Source organism: Wolffia australiana, chromosome 19 (genome assembly GCF_029677425.1).
Source record: "Wolffia australiana isolate 7733 chromosome 19, ASM2967742v1".
Taxonomy (NCBI): Eukaryota; Viridiplantae; Streptophyta; class Magnoliopsida; order Alismatales; family Araceae; genus Wolffia; species Wolffia australiana.
This window is the reverse complement of record NC_135853.1, coordinates 2383177-2395195: the sequence shown is the minus strand read 5'-3', so window position 1 is coordinate 2395195 and position 12019 is coordinate 2383177. Positions and strand designations below refer to the sequence as shown.

The 12019-nt window shown below is 41.9% G+C and overlaps 2 protein-coding genes across 3 annotated transcripts; one reads left to right on the top strand and one right to left on the bottom strand.

Moving 5' to 3' along the window:
• The first annotated feature begins 3407 nt into the window (after positions 1–3407).
• Positions 3408–6106, top strand: LOC144715429 (putative WRKY transcription factor 26). The gene is made up of 4 exons (XM_078590336.1): positions 3408–3929; positions 4001–4512; positions 4639–4797; positions 5638–6106. The coding sequence occupies exons 1-4, from the start codon at positions 3657–3659 to the stop codon at positions 5936–5938; spliced, it is 1245 nt and encodes a 414-aa protein (XP_078446462.1). The 5' UTR covers positions 3408–3656; the 3' UTR covers positions 5939–6106.
• Positions 6046–7187, bottom strand: LOC144715430 (CASP-like protein 4B4). Of its 2 annotated transcripts, none has more exons than XM_078590337.1 (3): positions 6734–7187; positions 6513–6648; positions 6046–6353 (listed from the first exon to the last, which is right to left on the bottom strand). In XM_078590337.1, the coding sequence occupies exons 1-3, from the start codon at positions 6967–6969 to the stop codon at positions 6150–6152; spliced, it is 576 nt and encodes a 191-aa protein (XP_078446463.1). In that variant the 5' UTR covers positions 6970–7187; the 3' UTR covers positions 6046–6149. The 2 variants fall into 2 exon arrangements, with proteins under 2 accessions (XP_078446463.1, XP_078446464.1); XM_078590338.1 differs by having other exon boundaries at positions 6046–6341; positions 6734–7165.
• Positions 7188–12019: the final 4832 nt, after the last annotated feature.

Below are 12019 nucleotides of genomic sequence, written 5' to 3'. Positions count from 1 at the left end.
ATATACTATTAGAAAAATCCTAAAATATAGAAAATTCAGAAATTTGTTCTAAAAATAGATTTAATCATTTTAAGCTTGATAACATGCAAATATGAGTAATTTAATGCATAAAGCCGCATAAATATAATAATATAAGGCACTAAAAATGCATGTTATCATAGGGCATATGCTGACCACAAAGTAATTTCGATTGTTTATTTAAGACCAAGTTAGCCATTTATAATATTCATCCAACAATATCATATGGGAAACTATGTAGTTAATTTACCATGGGTATCTTTTTAAGACTCATGTTTTTTTTCTTATTTTGTGGTACAATAAGCGCTTTGAATTCTCTAAAAAATTATCCGGAAGTTTCTGCATAAAACTCTGGTCTGGTCATATATGCTTGTTTTTATAAAGCATATAATATTACAATATCATTCAAGAAAACATAGGCTCTTTAACTGGAAGTGTGTCTTAGTGTAACAAAGGTGGAAATTTATTCAAATATTTTATCTATGAATAAAATAGTATTGTATCCTGGTGTACATGAAGTCCCTTAACTGATCCATTGTAGTATCTTTTTAGACTCAAAGAATAATGGGTAAAGATCTATATAGTCCTACCATATTCAAATAAATTTTATTTTATTTTATTTATTTTTATATAACTCAGCTAAAAAATGAAAACAATAAATATAGAGAAAATAATCCGAATAAAAAATAGATTATGATAAAATAAATATTTTATTCTACTCACAGGGCAGCCAATCCTCAGTAACAACTCCAATTTGATGGTGCAAAATAAGGGGTCTAATTTGTCATTATAATTAATGTTCTCAAATGAAATAATATTAGTAATTATTTAATCTTGCTCAGGAATGTATAGTAGAGAGCAGGGTAATCACTTAGTGAATGGAATTTAGAAATAGTATTAATTGAATAGTTGAAAGAGAGGAAGAAGAGATATTTGGATTATAAAACTGGTAAATTTTATTTTGATCATTATTATTATTATTGGAACTCTAGACATGAAAAATGTAGAAAGCCGTGTATAGATGGATGGGTAGAAGATTCTGAGGAAGGTATATATGAAGGGTAATTATGAGAGGGAAAAGTAAGTCTAAATGAAGGAAATGAAGATAGCAGACTAGTTTTTTTTAATATGTGAAACTGAGAGAGTGCTTATCTGGCTTTTCAAAGAAAAATCATATTATTTTATTTTTTTATTTTTCTCTTCTGCTATTCTTCCTTTCTTACTATTCTATTCTTCCTCTTCTTCTTCGTTTTTTATTCATCCTTTCTTCTTCTTTCCTTCTTTTTTTCATTTTCGTTTATTCTTATTTTCTCTTATTTTCCATGCCATTTTTTTATTTTTATTCTTTGACTTTGCCATTTTTTCTTCTTTTTCATTTATTCTTATCTTCTCTTCCTTTTCCATGCCATTTTTTTTACTTTTATTCTTTGACTTTGCCATTTTTTATTCTTCTTCATTTATTCTTATCTTCTCTTCTTTTTCCATGCCTTTTTATTTACTTTTATTCTTTGACTTTGCAATTTTTTCTTCTTCTTCATTTATTCTCATCCTCTCTTCCTTTTCCATAGAATTTCTTACTTTTATTCTTTGACTTTGTCATTGACTAGCCAACATGACTGGACAAGGGCCGGATATAACCGAACCGAGACCGGACATGGCTGAAGTGAAATCGGACAGAAGTTTAGATAAGGTTCAGGCCCATGCTAGAAACCTGGGCCGGATGGGGACTGTCAAACAGTATATATAGGCCTGTTAATTTGGTGACTTTTTCTCTTGCCATGATAAAACTCTTACTCAATGAACATTTCTGATCTTATTATATGGGTTCAGTAATTGGTCATAAAAAGTAATTCATGTCATTATTTCCATACCAATAGTCCATTCAAATGGCAGAGTAGCCAAAAGTCACATGATCTAGGAATAATCCGCAGTTTGCGATGTTTTATGTATTATTATCCCCATCCCTGCCATGCTCATTTCATAGACAAAAAAATTTGCAAAATTTTTAGATCCCTTATATACTGTATCCTTATCTTAAGTCACTTTACACTTAATCTTAAAGTTTCCTTAATTTCAGGTATGAAACCAATTGTGACAATGATTCAAAGGATTGGTCAGTCTGGAATTATTTCGTAGTCATGATAAAAAATCTTAAAAAATATCTATGATACTATAATGTTGGGTTTATCATTGATCACAAACCAATTTCTTCTTAGTACTCTTTCCTTCGAGTTAGTCTAACCACTGGCAGGGTAAGAAGTCAATGGTTGAACAATCTAGGTCTAAAGCTGAAGTTTGTTACGTCTTAGGTATCATGAGAAGAAATTTTTATGGCTCTAGGAAAAAATATTAAATACATGCCTGATATTTTATTAAATTATTTCAATACTTTTATGTGTTCTATGTATAGTGGCGCATATCATACAGTGCTTTAGACCACCCCATCAATAGAGGTATTGTGTATGGTGGGAACCAATCTAAGCAATTTCTGACATGTCAGGATAAGAATCATTCGTAAGTAGGCTATAGAACCAAACAATAGATTAGATCTCGGTGCTCAATATACTTTAGTTACTCTATTGTCGTTCGATATGAACGAATCAAATTTGAGATTAAGCTCAAGCTAACTTTTTAGGTGGAGAGGCCGTTTGATATAAATAAAAATGTAAACAATAACCATTGTCACAAGCGGAGACATGAAGAGCCCATTCATTGTCCATTTACTAAAGACCACACTGATGTCTGGCTTGACTTCTCGTCCATTCTCAGCACACGGCATTACGTTTTGTAGATACAAACAAGAAAACCCGTTGGATAGAACTTTTGGCGCCTCAGATATTTTAGCTGCTTAGTTGCGCCTATTCCCTTTATCTCAATCTCTCAATCTCTCAATCTCTCTATCTCTCAATCAATCAATCAATCTATCTATCTATCTATCTAATTTACCTACCTACCTGCCTATCTATCTATCTATCTATCTATCCGCCAGCGAGTTGGAGGGGAGGGGCCCAGAAATCCCCCACAACGTAGTGGGCTCGTGGCTTCCTGTTTAGAGTCGTACACGTGCGCGGAAATCGTGACTATGCATGATGTCATATTCCGCGTGCGAGTGAAACATCCTAATTGAGTTCCAAAGATGAACATTCTGGCAAGCTTCCTCAACCGTTCAAGTCAAACCCATCAAATTTGACTCTTGCCCATCACCGCCTCTCTGTCTCTCTCTTCATCAATTATCCTTTTCACATCTCTTTAACTCCATCTCACTCTCTTTCGTTCTATCTTTCTCTCTCTATGAGCCTCCACCCGTAACATATCTCTTACGTCTCCTTAAGAGTCGTAATAGTAGACATAAGCCCCTTCTCTCTCTCTCTCTCTCTCTCTCTCTCTCTTCTTGTCGCTATCTTTCTCTCTCTTTGCGCGTCCACCTGTAAGATATCTCCTACGTCTCCTTTGGAGTCGTAATAGTAGACATAAGCCCCTTCTCTCTCTCTCTCTCTCTTCTTGTCTCTATCTTTCTCTCTCTTTGCTCGTCCACCTGTAAGATATCTCCTACGTCTCCTTTGGAGTCGTAATAGTTGACATATACGGCTTCTCCTCTTTCTCTCTCCCTCTCTATCTCTCTCTAAGACTTCTGGTTCATGGGTTCTGCATCGGAGAGGACGGGGAAACCGGGGGGGGCAGCAGAGTTCTCCTTCCGGTCGCGTCTACCGTCGTCGTTCACGGAGCTGCTGACGGCGGCGGAGGACCTCCCCGCCGGCGGCAGCGGCGGCGCCGCCCCCAAGTTCAAATCAGCTCCGCCGCCGTCTCTTCCCATTTCCCCGCAGCCCTTGACGCCCTCTTCCTTCTTCGGCTTCGTCCCCGGTCTCAGCCCAAGCGAGCTCCTCGAATCCCCCATTCTCCTCTCCTCCAACGTGAGCAAAAAAAAGAAAAAAAGTTCAACTTTCTCTTTTCCAACTCCGATCTAACCTTCTCTTCTTAACAGATCCTCCCTTCGCCGACGACGGGGGCCCTGCTCGTCAAAGAAGAGGATAACGCCGTCCCCACCTACGATTTCTCCTTCCAGACGGCTACGCCGCCGCCGGAGCCGTCCCGCGGCGGCGACGGTGGAACTCTGAGCTGCTCCGGCGACGGGTTCAATTGGAGAAAATACGGGCAGAAACAAGTGAAAGGGTGCGAAAATCCACGCAGCTACTACAAGTGCACACACCCGAATTGCCCGGCGAAGAAGCAGGTGGAGACGAATCTGCAAGGCGAGATTACCGAGATTGTTTACAAAGGACAGCACAGCCACCCCCAGCCGCAAGCCGCGAGAAGGAGCTCGTCGGCGCAGTTGGCCATGGCGCCGCCGCCGCCGGAGAAGGCGGAGTCCGCGGCGGCTCTGGGATACTCCTCCGCGTCTTTCTTCGAAGAGGAAGAGGTCGGCGGAGGAGCTCACGCTAGCTTCGCCGCCGCTGGCGGCGAAACCGAGGACGACGAACCCGGGCCCAAGCGAGGGTATGACCCCACCGCTGTGTTAAAAGCCGACTCCCACGACTTAAAACTCTCTCTGGATAACCTGTTGACCTGCAACAGTTTGTGGGTTTTGGAGATCTTATGGTGTTTGGTGGGTTGTGTTTGTAGGAGGAGCAGCGATGCGGATTCTGGCGTTGCCGGAGGGAATAGGCCGGTGAGGGAGCCGAGAGTTGTGGTTCAGACGAGGAGCGACGTCGATATACTCGATGATGGGTACCGCTGGAGAAAGTATGGGCAGAAGGTTGTGAAGGGGAACCCAAATCCTAGGTTAGATCCATGGCCATCGCGGTTATGATCATATTCTTTTTCGTTATCATCGTCGTTTCCCTCGTCGTCTTGTTAGTGTTTTTATCAATGTTCATCACACCATCATTAGAAAAAATTGCCTTTATCGCCGTCTTTTTCATCGACATTATCATGATAATCGTCGTCTTTTTATTTTATTCCTCATCCTTTTAATATTACTTATCTCCTTCTTGTGTAATTATGCCGCGTTATAATTAAAATGATCATCATCGCTGCCTTTATTTTTTTAAACCTAGGAATGAGCAACATTTTTATCATGGCTACCTTTATTCGTCCAGATTGACAATATAATAATCATCGTCCTCATCGTAATCACTTGCTCAATTGATTCTTCATCGTTATCACATTACATATCCCTATCTTGTGTTATTATTCCTCGTAATAATAAAAATAACCACCATCACAACCATTATTCATCAACATTGTCGTGATAATGATCGTCGTCATCATCTTTTTCCATTTGATTCTTCATCATTACAATACTTACACATCTCCTTCTTGTGTTATTATTCAGCGCAATTATAGAAATAATCATCGCAACTACCTTCTCGTAATGATTCACCAACGTTATGGTTATCGCGATTATCTTGTTTCCTTATTCATCCTCATTACCGCGACCATTATCATAATCAACATCTTCCTTGATGTTATGATTCACCCTTATCATCAAGTCCTCCGAATCATCATCTTTCTATGATCATTGTTCATCGTTATCATCGGCATCTCCTTCCTTTTCATCGCATTATTATCAGTTATCACTATCATCATCTTCCAGAGCACGATGAAAATTTCATTGAACAGGAGCTACTACAAGTGCACTAGCACGGGATGCCCGGTCAGAAAGCACGTAGAGAGAGCGTCTAACGATCTCAAGACGGTGATCACAACCTACGAAGGAAAGCACAACCACGAGCTTCCCATGGGTCGCGGCGCGGCCGGCGCTGGCAGGCCCTTGCTCGACGGCGGCGACGCTGGCGGCGCCGCCGCTCAACTCAGGCATTCCGCCGTCGCGCAGCCGCCAACCCATAACCCAGCTCGTCCCCCCTTCACTCTCCAAATGCTCCGACCACCGGCTAACTACGCCTCTCAGCCGCCGATTTGAACCCCAATCTCATTCATCGTGCTGTGTCTAGTCCAGCGTTGTATCAACTTAGGCAATGAAAAGAAAAGAAAGAGAGATTGCCCACCGTCTAGATTTTGGTGGAGTCGTTGTAGGAGATTAAATCTATGGATTATTTTGCAATGCCAATAAATCGAAACAATTATATCACCTCCATCGTCGACAAGACCGCTCATTGCCTCTCTTCAAATTGTTAGATGCACGTTTGGATTGTGAGCTTGTAGCCGGCGACCATGGCGGAGAGGGCGACGGCGACGAAGGCCAAGAACGCCATGCCGATCGACCCCCCCAACGCATCCGTGAAGATGTTATCCGCTCCCTCTCTCATTCTGTTGGTCAATGGAATCGCCGCCGATACTGCCGATATCAGAAGGTAGGCAAGAACCTGCGAGTCGGACTTTTAAGAATGATAGGTAGGTAGGTAGGTAGGTATACAGGTTAGATAAACAGGGAAAAATAGATAGATGGATAGATTGAGAGAAGTAGATAGAGAGAGAGAGATATGGATTTATGGATCGATCGAGAGAGAAGAGACGAATTGTGCTACCGCTGATACCTGATCGGTTGCGAAATCCACCATGGCGACCGCTCGGGGGGACAGCGCGGCGATCGAATAGTCGCCGCGAGAGCTCAGCAGCACGAGTTTTGCCGCCGCGTAGAGGAACCCCAAGGCGAAGATCGCCGCGGCGTACCTGCGAAGAATGAAATGGCAGAACTGAATTCAGACAATTTGAGGAAGATGATCAAACGGGTAGAACCGGAAGATCGACTTCTCACCTGAACTCTTCGTACTTGTTGAATTCCTTCCAGTCTCCGTGCTTGTTGGTGACCATGACGATAAAAGCGAGAGCGGAGAAGAGGCAGGATACCGCGCGCAGAACTGTGGTCGCATTCTTCAGTCGCATCTCATGGCGATGACGCCGCAGAACGACCACCTCTGACTCCAGCCGTGGTGGTGGTGGCGGTGGCGCAGCTGTAGCTTCGCCGGCGGTGGCGGTGCCCTCCTTTTCCATCTCTCTCTCTCTCTCTCTCTCTCTCTCTCTCTCTCTTCTATCTCTAGATCTGTGGGCTGTGGCGTGTAAGCGAAACTTGTTTGTCTGGAAAATGGAGGTCTATCTACCACGTGGTAAACAGTCGAATCCATCCTCATGCTCCGGACTTCTCGATCCTCGTCTCCCGTGTCCCCGATAGCTCTCTCCCTCTCTCTCTCTCTCTTTCTCTCTCTCTCTATCTGTCTCTCTCTCTCTCTCTCTCTTCCTCTCTCTGTCCTTCAATCTCTTCCCCCCTGCCCCCCTATCCCCTCTCTCTCTCACACACTCTCTCTCTCTCTCTCTCTCTCTCCCCTCCCTCTGTCTCAAACGTTCGCTCTCCTCGCTTCCCCCCTCTCTCTCTCACACACACAAAACACTCTCGTTCTCCCTCCCTCTCTCTCTCTCTCAGTATCTCTCTCCCTCTCCCCTCTCTCGCTCACACACTCTCTCCTCGCTCTCTTTCTCTCTCTCTCCCACAAACATACTAGCTCTCTCTCTCTCTCTCGCTCTCCCTCTCTCCCACACTTATTATCTCTCTTGTTCTCTCTCTCTCTCATACACATAGTCTCTCTCTCTCTGTCTCTTCCTCTCTCTGTCCTTCTCTCTCTTCCCCCCTATCCCCCCTAGGCTTTGACATTTTGGACCGGGACCGGACGAACCAAACCAGACTGGACCGGAACTGCACCGAAGTTCAGGTAAGGCTTAGGTCCATGCCAAAAAACCGGACCGACCCTGTCCCACGCACTACCCATCCCCCTCCTCGTCGCCCTTCCCATCACCCGCCCCAAGCGCTCATCGCCGCTGCTCCACGCCCACAATGCCTCCGCCACTCCCGTGCTCCTCCGCGACCCCCCATACCGGACCGGAGCGGGACCGAACAAGACTGGACCGAAACCGAACCGAGTTTCAGGTAAGGTTTAGGTCCATGCCAGAAAACCGGACCGGACCGGGACAATCAAACCCTAAACCCCCCTATCCCCCTCTCTCTCACACACACTATCTCTCTCTCTCTCTCTCTCTCCCCTCCCTCTATCTCAAACGTTCGCTCTCCTCACTCTCCCCCCCTCTCTCTCTCACAAAACACTCTCGTTCTCCCTCTCTCTCTCTCAGTATCTCTCTCCCTCTCCCCTCTCTCTTGCACACAATCTCTCCTATCTCTCTCTCTCTCTCTCTCTCTCTCTCTCGCTCGCTCTCCCACACACATATTATCTCTCTTGTTCTCCCTCTCTCTTTCTCATACACACAGTCTCTCTCTCTCTCCAGCCCTCCCTCGCTCTCTCTCACAAGGACTCCCTCTCCTCGCTCTCTCTCTCTCTCATACAAAGACAATCTAGCTTTCCCTCTCTCTCTCTCTCATAGTCTCTCTCACAAGGACTCCCTCTCCTCGCTCTCTCTCTCTCTCTCTCATACACAGACACTCTCTCCTTCCCTCTCTCTCTCTCATAGTCTCTCTCTCTCTCCAGCACTCCCTCGCTCTCTCTCACAAGCACTTCCTCTCCTCGCTCTCTCTCTCATACACAGACACTCTTGCTCTCTCTCTCTCACGGTCTCTCTCTCCCTATCTCTCTCCTCTCTCACACTCTCTCTCTCCCTCTGTCTTTCCCTCTCTCCCTCTCTCCTCCTCCCTCTTACACACGCTCTCCCTCTCTCTCCCTCTCTCGCTCTCCCTCCCCCTCTCTCATACACACTCCCACTCCTCTCTCTCTCTTACACACACACTCCCTCTCCTCGCTCTTCCTTCCTCTCTCTTTCTTTCCTTCTCTCTCTCTCTCTTACACACACACACACTCCCTCTCCTCGCTCTTCCTTCCTCTCTCTTTCTTTCCTTCTCTCTCTCTCTCTTACACACACACACACTCCCTCTCCTCGCTCTCTCCCCCTCCCTCCACCTCTATATCTCTCTCACATACACTGACACACACACACACACACTCTCTCTCTCTCTCTCTCTCTCTTTCCCTCTCTCCCCCTTTCTCTCGCTTCCTCTCTCTTCACGTCATTCACCAAATGCCGATGTATGTTTAACCAATTTACCCGAGTTTTTGTAATTAATGCCTTTTTAAGATATACCAGAGTCATTTCCCTCTCACATACCTTCATCTAATAGAGTTTCCACATGATGTGTAAAAACAACTGGCATTCTCATCTTGACAAATCAGTCTTATGATAGTATCTTAAACTGAATGTAAAGTTTCATCTGCTTGAGGCTACTTGAATGGGTGAGGTTTTGCATCTGTTTTAATATTTCTGTCATCTTACCCATTTGTAAAATAATAATTGGTTGGAGGCCCTTATTCTCTTTAATCTAAAGAAGTAAAATGCTATTTTCTAATAAGTTCTCAGACACAAAATCTGAAAGGATTATACCATTTACATTGCCTTACAAAGAGAATATCTTGATCAGATTAAAAAAAATAATGGAATGTGTAGTAACTTAGACTTTTAAGTATATAAACCTCTCTCTACATAGTCCATTGAATAACCGCTATGTATCCTCAAATCCAGATATTTGTCACTTTAATACCAAATTTTAATTTTAGCCTAGAAACCCCAAGTTTTCAGTTCACCAAAATATACTTTATCAGAAAGTCTTTCCAATAAAATTGATACATATCGCGTTGTTTATTTACGCAACCATCCTCAGATCTTTTCACCATAATGAGACATGAGACAGGCATAGTTGCATACATCATCACATATCTAATGATTTTTGTAAACATTATAAGTACTTTTTCAGAAGTATATCTGTATTGGTTCTGTCAGGCATACTATGCTGTTAATTTATTTTCTTTTATGCGAGAATTATATAGAAATCAACTTGTATTTTTCCTTCAATCATATCAAACTTATTGTTATACTTGATCAAATTTCATTCACTTTTTTTTTAAAGTCAATGAAAATTGACTTAAACTTTTTATTCGCCATGTACCAAGAAGATATATATATTTCTATAAAACAACCATCAACAAGGGTGAAAAAACCCCTTCTGTCCCTTGAAGCATGAGTCAAAGGGTACTGATAACTTAGTATGAATCGAATCATGAAGATGTTTTCTTGTTGTAGAAACAGTATTGATAAGGTAATGGTCATAATGGAATTTTAATAGTCAAATCAATCATGGTAGTTAGTGAAATTGAAATTGTATAAATAATTATTAGTAGTCTTCTAATATTTTTTTCAAGAAAACCAACAAATTACATGGTCATCCAAGTAATAATTGGTTTGAAAATTCCATAACTTATTTATGTACAATAGGAGTCTTCTTCCAAATAAAATATATTAAAAAAACAAAGAGAAACTACATGTCTTTAACCAGTTTGGTAATTGATATCAAAATTATTTAGGCCTTTAAGTCTACTTATTTAGGGATTCTTCATGAAGGCTTCCAAAATGATCCTTTAAAATATTCCTACAGTTTGTCTGATCCTAAAGCATAGCATTTGCTTACACTTATTCCTTTCCACAACACTACTTATATTATTATTGAGTGACTGTTATTCTTTCATTAGAATGTATTTTTTGAATATACCATACATCTCTAATATCATTTGTGTCATATAATGAAAAATAATTTCTTATGCATGTGGATATCACATATATCCACCTTCTCAATGTGTTCACAGATGCCGCCCAGTTCTATATGATGGATATTATGTGGTCGTCAAGCCAATCACACTATCAAGTTTATTTAAGTTTGTTGAATAAAATACTTATGTTCATTATTATTCATTGTGGTGTTTATAATGAAGTCCATGAATATGTGCAATGACTTAATGGATTATGATGAGATCATAGTACAATGATCACTAGTTTTTAAACACATATTCTAAATATTCCTATTCGATAGATAGTCGAGACAGATGTTGAATTATCCGAATAGAATAGCACTAGCTGATTGTACTGATACGATAACTATAGATGATCTTGTGGCTATTAGTGTGGCGACACTAAGGGCAGATAGCGGGTACTCTTTGGAGAGAAAGAGTTCACTGAATTGATCCGTACGCATTCCTGAATGGTATTATACCTGTACGTCAATCAGGTTGATTCATATCACGGTTGTATAAGTGATCCACTGACCTGAGACACCAAGGACATCTCATGAATGGACGACTACTACATTTTGTCTATGACTTACGAGCCTCTAATCATGGGATTCAGACAAGTTACGCTTGGATGTAGTAAGAAGCTTAGAGAGATGATTGAGTGGTCAAGATGGGATCATCCACCCTTGGTAGAAGAGGATATTGACTCGAGGAAGACGATGCAGAAAAATCCCTGGCCAAGATAGTGAGGATGTTGGAAAAGGACTTATCCAATGATCCCCCTTACACATCAGTACTAAGCGAATGACGGATTAGGGTTTGGGGATAAACCATATCCTAAGTCGTTCGAGAGTCTCGCATGGATGATGGATTATACACATACGGTAACGGATGACAGTAAATGTTTTATGAGAGAGTTCAACACTACTTGGTATCTTCTAGAGCACGAGGTATAGCTTGGCACCCCACGGGCTGGAAACTTAACCTATCGATTAGGTTAAATTGATCCCTATTTAATTACTTCATACGTTGATATAGTCTATTAATAAGGCTGGTCAGTAATTATTATTGGGCCACTAAAGTAATTAACTAGAACGAGACATGGGCCTAGAGGGTCACACGCATAAGGTCATAAGGGCATTGGTGGATACATTTTAATTTTAGGGTTTTTGAGAAAACTCTTAAGTGAAATATAAAGAGAGAAAGGACTCTCATCTCAAGCACCTAGGCCAGCCAGATCTGAGAGCCCTTCTTTTCTCCAGTCTCTTCTCCACTCATCCAAGGAGAGTGTCTTCTTGGTGAGAAGATCTTCTAGATTTTCAAGAAGAGTTTAAGAAGAAGATGTGGAGATCCAAGCGACTAGAGACCGCGTGGATACATCTAAAGGCCGAATGTTGGATTTTCATGAGAATAAACTTTGATCAGGTGAGTTTTAAAGGCATATCAACATTTTTAAATTTAATGAGTAATTAATCATTCTTGATGCA